Source organism: Triturus cristatus, chromosome 1_2 (genome assembly GCF_964204655.1).
Source record: "Triturus cristatus chromosome 1_2, aTriCri1.1, whole genome shotgun sequence".
Classification (NCBI taxonomy): Eukaryota; Metazoa; Chordata; class Amphibia; order Caudata; family Salamandridae; genus Triturus; species Triturus cristatus.
The window spans coordinates 571,942,664-571,958,572 of record NC_140580.1 but is presented as its reverse complement, the minus strand read 5'-3'; the positions used below and the strand labels follow the sequence as shown (position 1 = coordinate 571,958,572).

Sequence of the window (15,909 nt, the reverse complement as noted above, 5' to 3'; positions counted from 1 at the left end):
GGGTAGCTGGCCCCTAAGGACCTCCTTAGGGGCCAACAACCCATCCTATTACCTCCAGTAAGTCCCACACAGCAGCACTGGTACGTTCTTATAGCAGACCACACCCCCTTTGCCCACTATTCTGCAAACGCGCTCTCTGGCGCGCTCTTGGATGGGGATTAAAGTCCCCTTCAATGCTGGTGGTCCTTAGGGGTCAACCAGCCTACCTAACACCTACAGTAAGCCCCAGATAGTGGGATTGCTGTGAGGTGGACACAGTCCACGCCCCTTTTCTGCCCCACATGGGCAGCTCCCTTTGCCCAAAAGCAATTCTGCTTAGCTTTATGGAAGCAAGAGCAGGTTTCCTGCTCTCGCTTCTATGAAGCAATGCAGTGTTTGCTGTGACAGGGCCCTGCCATAGCAAACTGCAATGTTCTGGGGGTGGGCACCCCAGGACATCGCTGGATCCGGCCCTGGGGGGTGGCAGTCCCCAGGGCCATAGAGGGCTCCAGTAGAGGGGCTGTGTGGCCCCTCTCCCATCATAATGAAAGCCCCGGGAGGTGGTGATCCCAGGGCCAGGGGTCCGCAACGGACCCCCGCCCTTAATTTAAGTTTGCCCCGGGGAGGTGGTGGGCTCCGGGGCACTGTGGGGGGGCAGGAGCCCCCCCATGCATTTTTTTAATGAGTTGCCCCAGAGAAATGGCAGTCCCCGGGGCTGCGGGGGGGGCCATGGGCCCCCACACATTAATAACAAAACCCCGGGGAGGTGGTGGTCCCCGGTGCTGCGGGGGTCCCAGCATTACAATTACACATTGCTCCCGGGACCTGGCCCACCCAGGGCCTTAAAACCAACCAAGCGCGGGAGACCGCGTTTGGTTTAAAAAAAAGCTTTTTTTGGCTCTGGGGTCCCTGTGGGACCCCCTGACCAGGCCTAGAGTGTCAGGGTGTTTCTACCCCTTTTTCTTGTTTTGATCATTTTCTTACATTTTGTCTTGTGACTCGGTTCAACCGAGTCACAAGATTGCGGCCAACACTTCTTGGTTTGGTGTATTGGCAGCCAATCAGAATGAAGCTCGTGATCTGGAGGGTTCGCAGATCCACCGTAGTCACCAGATATATAATCTTTTTTATTTTTGAATTTCTCAGGAACTACTGAACGGATTTACACCATTTAAAGCAAAGAGTGCACTCTGGACAAAGAGCTACCTCTCTGCCACATTTGGTGTAATTCCGTTCAGCAGTTCGGGCTGTAGCTGCGACAAAAGTTTCCTATGGAAATTAACATGGAGAAAACACGTTTTGAGACCCCAGTTTTTTTCTTGGCCCCCGCTTGATGAATCACACCGAAACTTTTAAGGCAGAAGATGACCTGAGTGTGCTATTAGTTTTGAAAATTTCGCGAAGATTGATCAACCGGTGCCAAAGAGATTGGCAAAAGTAAAACCACTTTTTGAATAGAAACAAGGTCCTAACTATAACTACCTACTGGCAGTAGGTAGGTTTGCCCACCCCCATATAAAAACCTTCATTTTTATAATAATCATAAAAAGAGGAGGTTTAGGGCGACACCCCCAAATAAGATTAAATAAATATATATATATATATATATATATATATATATATATATATCCAGAGCACTCCTACGCCACCGCTTCAGAAAGCGCCCGCAAGTTCACAGAAAGGAGCACGGACCACAGTTTGATGCTCGTGATGATTGTTTATTTCATTCGAGGTAAGCCAGCCATGACGCGTTTCGACTCCGTGGAGCCTTGATCACATTATATATTATTATATATTATATATTCACTGAAAAAACCATAGGTTTCACACATGTTATAGTTAGCAGGACATTTCACTCGTGAAAAACCAATGAAATTCCCCCGTTATAGTTAGTGCAGGCAACTATAACTCACGCGACCGCAATCCTCTGCTGATGATGTCAGATATTACATCACTGTATTTAGACACTTATTTACCCATGTCTTCTTCCATTAATCTTTAGCTATACATATATTACAAATATTTATTTTTCATAAAGACACATATGTCATCAGTGATGTAATATCTGACATCATCAGCAGAGGATTGCGGTCGCGTGAGTTATAGTTGCCTGCACTAACAATAACGGGGGAATTTCATTGGTTTTTCACGAGTGAAATGTCCTGCTAACTATAACATGTGTGAAACCTATGGTTTTTTCAGTGAATTTGCAAGGTTTTTTAAATGCTAATTCCTAACTATAACGTGTGTGAAACCTATGGTTTTTTTAGTGAATTTGTACGGTTTTTTAAATGCAAATTTTTTTTTGAGATTTTTGGTAAAAAATAATATCCAACCTATGTATAAAATAATATATGTACTATATCCTGCATTATGGAATGGTTAATTTTTTAAAAATTAATGTTTACATACAGTTGTACATCACAGTTATTATCTTCTACAACTCTTGAAACTTGTATTTTTTTTTTTATGCATTTTTTGCCGTGCGCGTACGGTAAGCTGATGCTACGCGCTCCGTACGTCATAAGTACGGTGCGCTTATGTGATACGATGCGCGTACGGTAAGCTGACGCTACGCGCTCCATACGTCATAAGTACGGTGCGCTTATGTGATACGTACGTGACGTACGCATACACGCATGCACGTTGCGCGGAACCAACGTTGCGGTTACGCGGGTGCGTGTAATGCGCATGCGCGAGTGCGTCCTACGTACGCGCTCCGTAAGCGCTCCGTAAGCGCATATTTACGTCACATTTGCGCATGCGTACTTGTTTACGAGCGCGTACCGTAAGCTTACGGAGCGCGCACGGTAGGTCATGTGATCCACAAAGAACACTTTTCATTGGTTGAAACTACTTTCAGTTCCAGAAACTTCCCACACCACACCCATTCCCCTCATTACTGCTTGAGATCCCCTAGGAGAAGGAGCTGAATTGACATTGAGATACAATGGCAGAGCAGCAGTCCTCTTCTGAGAGTGAGCCTAGCAGCACCATCATCAGACAGAGAAGGAGGAAACAAAAGGATTCTTTTGTATGGGAGTATTTTACTTTTCCAGAGGGGCAGAAAAAGGTCAATGCTCCATTGGTCACTTGCAGACTTTGTGAGCGTGTTTTATCTAGAGGAGATCAAAGGAAGAAGTATTCCTTTGGAAATCACTCTATGATGAGACACCTTAGGGATAAACATCCCAGGACTTTGCTCGACATACTGAAGAAAACTCTTCAGTAAGTCACCGGAGCCCAACCTCAGAAGCTCAGCCGAGTACATCATCGGCAGCTCAGCTGAGCCCTTCCTCTGAGGTGGGAGCATCACCTTCTTCAGCTCCTCTGGACATTAACCCTCGATTTCGGAGGGTTTCAATGAGGTGTACAACGTGTTGTGGTCTTATTGTTTTTGGGGACCAGCACGTTTGTAGACGTTCATACTTTCTTTCCTCTATCCCTGTATTAACCCAACGGCTCTTTTAAGAGCCAACCTTACCTCACAATTTTTTTAATTTTTTTTAAGCTTACCTTTTTGAAAAAAAATGTTGCCGTGCGCGTACGGTACACGTTATCGCGGAATAGTTACGCGAAGTTCGCGGAATTTTTCCGTTTACGCCGTACGCTACGCGCATTCCGTGAATTTTCGAAAAAAAAATTAAATTAATTTTTGCCCTTGGGGGTCCTTCTGGGACCCCCTGACAAAGGCTAGGGGGTCAGGAACTGTCCACCCTGCCCCCTTTTCACGTTCTCCACCTTTGTTTTTCACCCCCTCAGACTGCGAGAGACATAATGGCGGCCGACACTTCCTGGTTTCGACCAATTCGAATGTTTACTAAGATCTAACAACCAATCAGAATTGCGCTCGTGCACGGCGGCGTGCGCGTACGGTAAGCTTACGGTACGCGCTCGGAGCGCGCCTATAGATATATATATTGATTTAAATGCTATTTTCTCAGGAAATACTGAACAGATTTACACGAGACCTTCAAAAGGCACATCCCTGACCTGAGGGCTACCTCTCTGCCAAATTTCAAGTAATTCTGTTCAGCCGTTCGGGCTGTAGCTCGGACTAAAGGTCCTATGGAAAAATGCATGGGGAAAACGCGTTTTGGGACCCCCCCCTTTTTCTCAGCCCCCGCTTGACGAATCCCCCCGAGACTTTCAGGGAAGGAGCGGAGCGGAGCGCCCCACCTATTTTGAGAATTTCGCGAGGATTCGTCAATCGGCACCAAAGTTATTCCAAATAGAATGTTGCGGATTTCCCATGGAAACACGGTCCTAACTATAACTATCTACTGGCGACCGCCAGTAGATTATATATATATATATATATATATATATATATATATATATATATATATATATATATATATATATATATATATATATATATATAATCCAAAATGCCCCAAAGCAACGGGACGGCACTCGACGGCGCTCTCAATAGTGACAGACCTCGCGCCGCTCGCCTGCCTGCTCCCAGGAAATTATCCACAAAGCCGACGCGTTTCGAGGCCTTACGCCTCTTCTTCTTGGGCGGACAAAAGTACACTGAGCGTTTCACCATTGTATTACTTTATTTCGTATGTACCCTTAGTAGGTGTGGCTTCATTAGCCTGATGGTATGCTGGGACTTGTAGTAGTGTTTGTTGCTTTGGGGCATTTTGGAATATATATATATATATATATATATATATATATATATATATATATATATATATATATTTAATTTTAATTGGGGGGACCTCCCTAAAGCTCCCCTTTTTAAAATTATTATACAAATATAGATTTTTATATGGGGGGGGGAACCTCCTTTTTGTAACCTTACCAACATATTCCTTTATCCACTCCTAAACCTTAAAAACATCCTTACCCACCCCTAAACCCTAAAACCACCTTTCCCAACCTATTCCTTTACACAACCCTAAACCATAAAAGCACCCTTACCATTATCCTTACCACCTGTGCTGTATTATGGGGATGGGGTCCCCAGGGCCTAATAAGGCTCGGGGATGAGAACCAGATGGCCCCCTTCACTTAGAAATACATAGGGTCCCGGGGGTGGGGTCCCGTGTTCCGAAAAGGTTCAGGAAGGGGGGAGTGCATGCTCCCTCCCCTGTTTAATGATATTTGACCCTAGGGGATGAAGTCTCCGTGACCCAATGGCCAATCCTTTGTCAAGTGGTTAAGGTTCAAACCCCTGCCGCAATCCGCCAAAGGGCGTGCACAGTGTGGGGTTGGCGGTCTGTGGAGGGGTTGGCGGCAGGTCATGCCCTATGGCCAACACCCCCACCATGCACAGCCGTTGGCCCTTCTCAGTGTGGGATTGGTTGCCTTTGAGGGGGTTAGCAACAGGGCCTAGTCTCAGGCTATACACAGTGAGCATTTGGATGTACGTACAGTAATAAATTTACGTTAAACAAACTGGAAATTCACAGAAAAAAAGGTTAAAGTAACATTATAGTTAGGCGATATGTCCCCCTGTGTCGCGACAAGCGATGACCGACAGACCCGACCCCCCCCCCCTCTCCTAAGTAGATCTCAGGACGGATCGCTCGCACTAGCTATCAGTCCTCCCACAATCTGGCACGTGAACCTCGCCCCCGCCAGTCCCGCATTCCCACCCCCCCTTCCATTTTTCACCTCCTACTCCCTTCCTTCCCCACCCCTTCTTTTTCCAAGTTTAAGGATTCCCCCCCCTCCCTAGGGCCCGTTCCAAACCGCCCCGTAGGCGGTAGTTGCCCCGGTTGACGGCTTACACGCCGTGGTCCTAGATACATGACCTGACAGTGAACCTGGGAAAGAAGGGAACGTTGCATACACTACATTGGGGAGGTAGTGCTGACCCCGATAGAGACGGACGCTGGCGACATTACTGTGCAGACATACATGGGGACGGAGCAGAGCGCACTAGGGGGCGACCAGCCTTACCGCTTATAATAGATACCTTCGGCAACTAACGAACCACAGCACCCACTCACTATAGCTCACGCAACGGTTGATGACGATGTAATGTAATGATTGGAGCATATATAAGCGAAAGTTTACTGTAATGAAATGCATGCAAAACCCTAATAAAAAAATTGAAAGAAAATAATAGTTAGGCGATATGTCATGTAACAACGTACTGTTTTAACTCTAAAAACCAGAGAAATTCCCCCGTTATAGTTATCGCAAGTAACTTGGACTCGTGCCCCAAGGTAACTATAACTCATGCCATCGCCATGTACTGCTAAATACCCCATATATTACATCACTCATGACATCTTCTATGACATCATTGATAATATCACTGCAAAAATTAATTTATTGATGAGAAAACTGCATGGCTGAGGCGTGAGTTCTAGTTATCTTATGGCAGGAAGTCAGTTACTCTGTAGTTTTTAGTTTAAAAAGTTAAGCTGTTACTGAATATTTCACCTATTTATAGCGTTAATTTAACCTTAGGTTTATTTAGTGAGTTAAAAATAATATATATATATATATATATCTCACAGATGTGGTAAATGCATTGCATTGTAATGGATATGTGGCAAAGGCATTTCGTTGTAAGGCCTGCATAATAAAGGCTGTTTCCCATGGAGACTACATGACACCAGTGTTGATTGGGAAAACATTAATGAAGTACCCAGAGGGAAGAGACTGCTCCAGCGTTTCTGAATCCAAATGAAGGAAAGTATTTGGAGAGTGTCTTACCTTTTTAAGTTTTTTTTATTTTGTTACTACCAGCCCCATTAGTTAGAACCCAAATATAGTGCCTGGTTTGATTCTTTAACAAAAACGCATGTGTTCACATTTAATATCATGATTTATTATGTACTATCTGCATTTATTGATTGATTACACATTTAATTTTATGCTTGATTATTCAACGATTTCTTAAGTATATATTTTTAGGCATGCTTTTTCACAGGCTTCAAAATAGGTAATTCCTACCCACAATCCGGGGATGCCGTGAACACTGTGAGAGACCCCATTTTAGTTGGATTAAGCTTGTTTTTCATCTCTCGTTTACACATCTCTAGAAGAAATGCATGAAAATCCCTAAATAAGGTACAGAATTTGACCATTGTTTAGGGGAGGTGTCAGCCCTAAGATGAATGCTAGAGGTTATACCACATTGCCAGATCAGCCCCTCTCATTTGGAGAGTGTGTTCTGGAAGCCGTGCAGAGGGTGCTCCTTCACCTAGAGCGCATTTCGTCCCCCGGCACAACTCTGATAAAGGGCAGCTGCATTAGCGGTCAACAGGCATGATGCAAGATCATCCTCAAGACACTTGGGAGGTAAGTTTGCTATGAAGTGCTATGACTAAAATATAGTGTAAACCTTAGAGATAACTAGAGGTTATTAGGATGCTAGGAACTTTCTAAAAATGATAAAAAAGTTAATTTTATTTTCACTGATTATGATAAGCATAATTACTTTTAGATTCTTACACTGTGTGGTTACTGTGCACAATAACCACTCAGCATAAAGACTTTTAAAAATAATGTTTTATACAAATCCATGTTGCTCCTTATACTATGCTTCATTGTGTTGTTCAAGATTGAAAGTTTGTTTGGATTACCAATGTGTCCCTGAAACTTGAACTGGACTGGTAAGTAACCTGACAACACGCTACCTGCACAGAACTGCCTAGTGGGTTAGTGTCAAGACTTCAGTTCAAATGGTATTTCTTCCACAGTGTTGTGCATTAAACTACGTCCTTCTTTTCGTGGATTAGAAATCCAACCTTTGCAAATCTGGGAAATTCCAGTATTTTAATACACTGCAATAAAGGCAGCAGCCACGAAGAACTTCAGTCCTCTCGAGAGATCGCTATTGTCACCAGCTTGCAGACATTTGAGGAGGTGCAGGTAAACTAAACTTGCAAGTTTATTTCTGGATACAAGAGGAGAACGAAGAGCCACCTGCTGCCTGCACAGCAGCTAACTCAGAGACCCACTACTGGAATAAAGAATCCCCACATATCTTTACACGTTCCAAGGAGTGAGAGAGAAAGACTTTAAGAAACATAATAAGAGAAAACAAAGAATGCAACACATTTGAAAGGAACTGTTAGAACTGGGGGTCTCTAGTTGGCAATGGTGTGCACCTTTGTCCAAATAGGGACCCTTGCTCCTAGTCAGGACATGGGAGTTACACTCCTGGGTAACCCCTGCTCACCCTGTGGTAACGTAGCACGAGCAGACAGGCTTATCTCAGAGGCAGTGTGTAAAGCATTTGTGAACACACACAGTAACACAGTGAAAACACTACAGATGGACACCACACCGGTTGTATGAAAAATACATATTTTTATATAAATTTATCACAAGACCAACGACAAAAATTGCACATACACAAATCTTCTTCTTAAGTAAAATCCATATGAAAACAAACTTGCAGGTTTCTGTATTCCTTGTGCACAATGAACAAATGTCCCAGATGTATGTGGCCAGCAATGTATGCAACAATGATTTTATCAGGAATACAGTACTCCGTGAGTCAAGGTTATGCTGATGATAGAGTGCTGCAGCTGTGTAAACACCAACGCACAAGCTCAAACCCTCAGATACGGGCTATCAGTGCGCGGTGAAGGAGGGAAGAAATGGAATGTCAGCAACAGGGACGGGCCGTGGTGCTTACTCTAGCGGGATTCAGGCACGATCGTAGGCTGACCCGCAATGAAAACAAGGGTGCCTCACACTTACTATGCATAAAAGCTCCCCCTTGGTAGGAGTGCCAACTTCCAACCCGCTAAGGCAATGCGAGGCGGCAACGCGGGTGGCAGTTCATACCTGGAGAACAGTTTTGGTCCTGCGGTCCCGCCGGGGCGATTGACAGACAGGATTCCTCCTCCCTCGACGGCGCCTCATGGAGGGGTCGGGACAGCCTGTTCCACCTCACCACACAGCTTCTCTTCCGGCTGTCGACGTCCTGCTGGGCGGGGTGTGACGCTGCTCGTGCTCCCTCGCAAAGGCGTCCTCGGTCACCAGGCAACGGCTTCCTTATGACGCGGTCTTCCTCTTCCTGGAACTCGGGCCGGAGCGGTGATCGGCAATCCGTGATCAAGAGCCCACACGCTGCAGACCTCACGGCAGCTATCAGCTCTGCGCTGACACGCGCACCGAACTGGAGGGGCAATCAGTAATTAGAGCCCACTCTGCAGCGAGGACACACGCAGCGCTGTAGCCTACAGGCCTGCGCCGGTGAAACCCAGTCAGCTGGCACTGCAGACCCCACGGCAGCCAACAGCTGTGCGCCGACACGTGCACCGAACCGGAGGGGCAATAATTAATAAAAGCACACTCTCTGCAGTCGGGCCGGCTTCACAGCAGCTTGAAAGATTTTTCAAGGAAACTTTCGTAGCCCTGAGTTTCCAATAACAGGAGGCCAGCTCTCTTCAGGCCCTTGGAAATTCTTCTTCAAGCAGTATGAAAGTAGACAAAGAGTTCCTTTCCCCTCTTCTTGGCAATCAGTAACCACTGCAGGCCCACCCCATAAAATAGCACACAGGCTCAGGGCAGTCAAGTTCCTTCAGCTTCTCTGGTTACTCTCTGCGACAGAGGTTCGTCTTGAAATTCCAGAAGTGATCTAAATTCTTGGGATCAGGGTCCCAATACTTATACCCCAAATTCCTTTGTCCTCGGAGGGCAGAGGGGTCTGTGCCCAGTCCAAACCAGTTCTGTGCAGTCCTGGAGCACTTTGTTTACAAGGTTGCTCCTCTCTTTTGTCAGTGAGGGGGGTGTGCCATCAGACACACCGCAGGGGCCGGAGCCAGCATTGTGGAGGGAAGGCACAGCCCTATTCAGGTCCCAAGTGCAACTCCTCCCACCCATCTAGATGCAGATGTCTCTATTCACCACTGGGCTGACTCACCCTGTCTCCTGGAATTCCCCAGCCCCTGTCACTCAAACTCCAGACAGGGAATACACAACCTAGCAGAGGCAGATTTGGATAGTTAGGCAAGAAAATACCTACTTTCTAAAAAGTGGTATTTTCAAACACAGAATGTTAAAACCAACTTCACTAAAAGATGTATTTTATCATTCTGAGTTCATGCATACTAAACCCAAATTTCTACCATGTTCCCTGAGTCAATTAGGATTATAAGATGTAATAATCAAACTGCCGTTTCTGGCCTATGGAGAACAGGTAGCCTTGCAATAGTGAAAAACGAAAATGGCTGTATTTCACTATTAGGACAGGCCACACTCACACCAGGACATGTCCTACCATATACCTACAATGCACCCTGCCCTTGGGCCTACCATAGGGGTGACTAATGTGCAGAAAAGGGAACGGGCAAGTGGGTGCACTTGCCCAGTCAGCATGGCAGTACCAGACTGCACACAGGCTCTGCAGTCTGCTTTTGTGGGTGGCACAACCAGTGATGCAAGCCCACCAGCAGCATTGAATTTACAAGCCCTGGGCGCACGTAGTGCACTATACTAGGGTCTGACACGTAAACCAATCATGGAGTCACTAATTCATACATCAATGTACCATAGGGAGCACTTTCACTGTGGCACTGGATTGCAGTGGTACAGTGCCCTAAGCATCTAAACCAGCAAAAACATATCAAAAACAGAGGAGGCAACAACGAAAAATGGAAGGGAGACCCACGCCAATGGTGCCAGGTCCAACAAGATCCAAATAGTGAAAGTTTCATTTTCCTGTAGTTGTTGTATTATTCTATGGCAGCCTACCAAAGGTGCACTGTCATTCTAATTTTTCCATACTGTCCTCTTCATTTTGTAGATTGGAGCTAGATGATGTATGACCAAGCATGGGTTGCTGCTGGGCTCTTTCTTTCCATCAGCTCAGGAAACAGGATGAAGGGGTGGGGCCAGTCGTCAATGTCTTTGTGTAGATGTGCTGCAATGACCAGGACATCAGCCACAGCACTTTGTGCATGTGCTGTACTACTGAGGAGTCGATCTGTTACATTTAAGGTTATGCATTTTTAACACCCAAATGTATATAATTAGCTTTCCAATGGTATATGCAGGGAAGATGGAAAGGAAAACAGTGAAGGGGGCTCATGAAAGGAAGACAGGAGGTGGCAACTCTGAATGCCACAAACCTCTATGAAGTCTGTATGTCTTTAGGGGCAACATATACACAAGAAACCCAACTATTGGTATCCCACCACTCATGTATCCAAGAACAAGTCACACATACCTCTTTCAATCAGAAGGATTTGGAGACCTAGTCAAGAGGAGCTATACAAATTTGCATAGGCAGAGCTGGCTGGTAGTCTTCACATTGGGGTGCAGGTAAAAAAGACTAAGCCTGTAACTCATGACTACAAATCATCTACTACCAAAAGTCTTGGCCTCGTCACTGAGATCACGGTCATTCCTGTTAAAATATTACTAGGCTGGTGACACCCTGGCCACTGTGATGCAATTGCCTGCTACATTTTCCATGAGCATCCTATTTGGACAGATCTTTATTAACCCTGATGAAGATCCTTGGTCAGGATGAAATGTGAGCCAGCTGAGGAGTGTGCTTTTGCTTGCTTGGTATCTCTTGCTGCAAGCACATCAGAAGACCAGCAGATTTTAAAAAAAGAAAAAAAAAAGAAAAAGATGACCTAGAAGACTATCCATAGTTGATATCATTGAATAGCAAGACATTTACTGCACTACACTATCTTTACTGCACACAAACTCATTATACTTTCTAATGTGTGCTGTCCACATTTGTCCTGTGCCCCAGGATCTTGCATTTACCAAGGGCTATACTTACAGTCTGCATGCATATATATCACTGTTACACTATACTTTTTTAAATGTAGAATTTCTTTTTATATACATATAATATACACAAACATAACAGGTAAGCATGTTTTATTTTTGTCTAACATCCCTGAGATTTCTACTGGCATGCAAATAGACCTTGCAGTTTATTTGTCAAGCGGCTCATAAATGCTACCAAAACAATGCCATTATTTGGCATTACCCATAGTCTATGTTTTTACAGGTAAACAAGTAAGACGGTCACTGGTTGAAATTTGTAATTTCTTTCAATGATTTAATTGCAATTAAATATGGAAAATAATGAAGTTATAAAGCATCATTCAAATAAATTATTTTGTGTTTGAAATCACTGCTACTTCTGCTTTCACATTTAGTAAGACAAAACGAATCTCTAGAATTGCTTAGAGTAAATGTTTCTTACCAGCACTGCTGTCTTCTTCAACTTTGCTAACGAAAATCCCAAGGCCATGCTCGGAACCGCCCCGCACGCTGAACCCCAATCGTCCATCTGGGCTTTTGTCCACAGTAATAGCGAGTATCGATTCACTTTCATCACTGTTGGCTGTGGAAAAATGGTGATGTGCATTAATGGACCTTTAAATTCTTTCTTTATTTATCATCAAACTGTCTAAATGTTTCACTTTTATCAAACATAGAACTATTTACCAGGGCTATACAGGCCTTTTATTATACCATATTTCACAAACAATTGGTTCCTATGGGGGAAGTGTAGCCCTTGACTTCCATGGCAGACTGTTAGGATCAGGGTACATACACCTCTAACGCAATTAGCTCAAAGTTATATATTCATTGTATTCAATTTATTCTTTGAGAGATGCAATTCAATTCATTAGACTTAAAACAGTTGTGGGGTGCCCGCAGAGAGTGACGGCGCAGTGAAAGTGACTATTGGTGCGAAAAGTGCATACGTGCCATGTACAGAAACATATACACATGTGGCTGTTGGGGATAGTAGGATATTCCGAGTTGGCACCCGTGGAGCGAGTGTTGCTAACCACCATCAATATATTAAAGCACAGTCCACATAGGCTATAGTGACAGCAGCATTGTGATTGGCTTAGTGAGCCCGAGTGCTTCCTGGAAGGGAAGCGGAGGAGAGACGACGGAGGAGAGACGGTGCAGAGGTAAGTGAAATTTTCTTTCTTCTTTTTTATTTCACACCCCCACCCCCGTTCTGTACCAGCCACCACTGGAGAAGAGAAGATGGATCTGAATGCTTGAATTCATTATAGAATGTTCCATGGTTCATATGATGCTGGGGAGTCAGCTGAAGGAGACCTATGACCTTGGGGAAGTACATGGCTTTGTTGATGAAGAATGTAAAGGATTAAACTTATATTGCTTTCTCTACTTAATTCTCGAAGCAGGAGTATGCTTCATTACACAGATACCAACTTTGTTACCGTTATAATTGATTTTAAAGCCACTAGTGAGAAGAGGAGTGTATTTTTATGCTGGAAAAGGCCTAACGAGATGCCAAAAGCTTCACCGATTGTAAACTTTTTTTTTTTTTTTTTTTTTTTTTTTTTTTTTGAAACCGTTTATTGCAATCTCAAATAGTTACAGGTATGGGCCTACAACCGTCTGGCCGGCCGCTAGAGTGGCAGAAGCATGTGACATATATACAGAAAAATCTCTTGGCGGTGCAAAAAGGTAAATCAGGAGATATCAGTAGTGCAGGCCACATAACTCCAAACCCACAATACGGTTTCCTTTTGTCAAAACACAACAACACAAAAACCACACCCGCAAGGCAACCCGCAATCCCAAGTGACAGCACGCGCTCCTTAAGTGGGGGACCCCAACCAATCGCCAAACTCTGAAGAGGGGAATGAGAACAGATCAGGGACTGGGGAACCACGTGCCCGTGGCTGGGGGAGGGGGTCGGCTAGGGGGACGGAGCTGGTGAGGCAGCCGGCAGCAGTGGCGGCTCGCAAATACCCCCGCGATAGGCGTTCCAGGGGCCCCAGATTTTCACCCACGCCCCAGGCTTACCCCTCGCAACATACACCACCTTTTCACGAAACATACACCAATCCATGTGTTCTTTCCAGGCCGACACCGCCGGGGGCCTCTGGGATCCCCACAATTGAGCAATGTCACGCTTAACTATCATGTATCCCAGAGTCACCCACCGCGTCTGCGGTACCGAGTAGTCAGTTGGCTCCCACACATTCAGCAAGCATCTCCTCGCTTCAGGCAACAGCGCGACACGCGTAACCACTCGCAGGACCTCGTGCACACCACGCCAGAATCGCTCCACCTTTGGGCATTCCCACAGAATATGCAAGAAAGTTGCCAAAGCACCACAGCCACGCTTACACAGTCCATCCTCAGCAAAGCCCATACGTAGAAGCCTTGGCCCCGTCACGTAAACCCGGTGGAGGATCTTAAGCTGGACGAAGCGAAGGCGAGCCGGGATGGCCACCTCCTTCGGAGAGGCCACCGCGGAAATCCAGTCCTCGTCGTCCAACTCCAGCCCATCGGCAACCCAGGCCTCGCGGAGGCCAGTCAGCAGGCCCGAGCGGTCGTTGATCAGTTTTTTTATATATAAGGGAGATCGTGCTGTCTGGGACATGGCCATCCAGCACTCTGTCCTCCAGGGGGGAAGACTCCGGAATGGACGCGACATCCGGGAAGACGGAGCCCAGCGCGTGGCGGACTTGTAAGTACCGAAAGTACTCACTGCCTTGCAACTGAAACTCCGTCTGCAGCGTCTCGAAAGTTTTGAATCCCCCCCTCGTCCAGAGATCTCCCACTGTGCTGATGCCGATCGTGTCCCACTTCTCGAAGCCCTTCGAGGTCCACAGGGAGCCCAACCTCGCAGACGCATATAGCGGTGACGCCCGGGTCAAACGGTCCTTCCACCCCATAGCTGCGTTAGCCGCGTGCCATACACGCACCATGACACGCGTCGGTCCCGTCAGGCGAGGGTCCGGCGCGCCAGAGTAGAGCGCTCGATTGTAGTCGCCACCGGGCAGGAGCATCTTGTCCATTTCAAATGCCGGGTTCAGGGCGGGCCCGTAAAGGCCATGATTAATCGCAGCTAGCTGGGAGGCCCAGTAATACCGTTTAATATCCGGGAGGGCAACCCCCCCATCGTACCACGGGAGCGTCAATTTAGCCAAGGCAATACGTGGCCTCCCGTCCCAGAACAGGCGACGCTGCAAACTCTCCACCTCACGGAAGTAGCGCGCCGGGACCAAGTCCATAGTGTTCTGGAGAGCGTACAGAAAGCGCGGCAACGACATCATCTTAAACAAGGCCGCTCAGCCAAGCGGCGAAAGCGGCAGACGCCACCAACGCACCACGTCCTCCTTCAAGCGCTGGAGGGGGGGCAGCAAATTCCGCTCGTAGCGGGCCTCCGGGTCCAGAGTAATATATATACCCAGGTACCGAAACCCCTGGGAGGCAATCTGGATCGGACAGTCCCGTGGTAGGACCGGAGCCTCCCCGGCAAGCACATATACACAGGATTTCGCCCAGTTGATGACGAGGCCTGAGTTGCGACCGAATGAGCGCAAAACATCAACTAGGACGATCAGTGATTTACGCGGGGAGGCGAGATATAGAAGGATATCATCAGCGTAGAGGGACACACGGTCCTCCTGCTCGGGGGTCCAGCGGAGACCACGGATGGAAGGGTGCCACCGCAGCCACTCCGCCAGGGGCTCCAGGGCCAGTGCAAACAGGAGAGGCGACAGGGGGCAACCCTGTCGCGTGCCCCGTCCCAGTGCGAATGGGGCCGAAACTCGTCCATTCACCACCACCTGCGCCAATGGGCCGGAATACAACAACTTGACCCAGCTGATGAAGCCCGGTCCGAAGCCAAACTTCGCCAGCATCGCCCAAATGTATGGCCACTCGAGCGTATCAAACGCCATGGTGGCGTCCAAGGACGCCAAGATGGCCGGTTCCCGCACGAACGGGACACGCGCTAGCACCCCGTGCAAGCGTCGCAGATTAAGGGCCGTGTTGCGATGGGGTATGAAGCCGGACTGGTCTTGGTGGACCAAATCGCCCACCACGCCGACCAGCCGGTTGGCCAGCACCTTGGCGAGGATTTTGGGCTCCGCGTTCAAGAGCGAGATAGGCCTATAGGATGTGACCCGCTCACGGGGTCTCCACTCCTTGTGGATCACCACGATCGTGGCCAGACGCTGGTCCGGCGGA

At 46.9% G+C, this 15,909-nt stretch overlaps 1 protein-coding gene across 3 annotated transcripts in view; it reads right to left on the bottom strand.

Moving 5' to 3' along the window:
* PDZD7 (PDZ domain containing 7) overlaps window positions 1–15,909 on the bottom strand; it is a 573,233-nt gene that overhangs the window by 455,337 nt on the left and 101,987 nt on the right. For all 3 annotated transcript variants that reach the window (XM_085606490.1, XM_085606491.1, XM_085606492.1), the window contains one exon: window positions 12,137–12,277. In XM_085606490.1, the coding sequence (XP_085462616.1) occupies window positions 12,137–12,277 (141 nt within the window). The remainder of the gene's footprint in view (window positions 1–12,136; window positions 12,278–15,909) is intronic.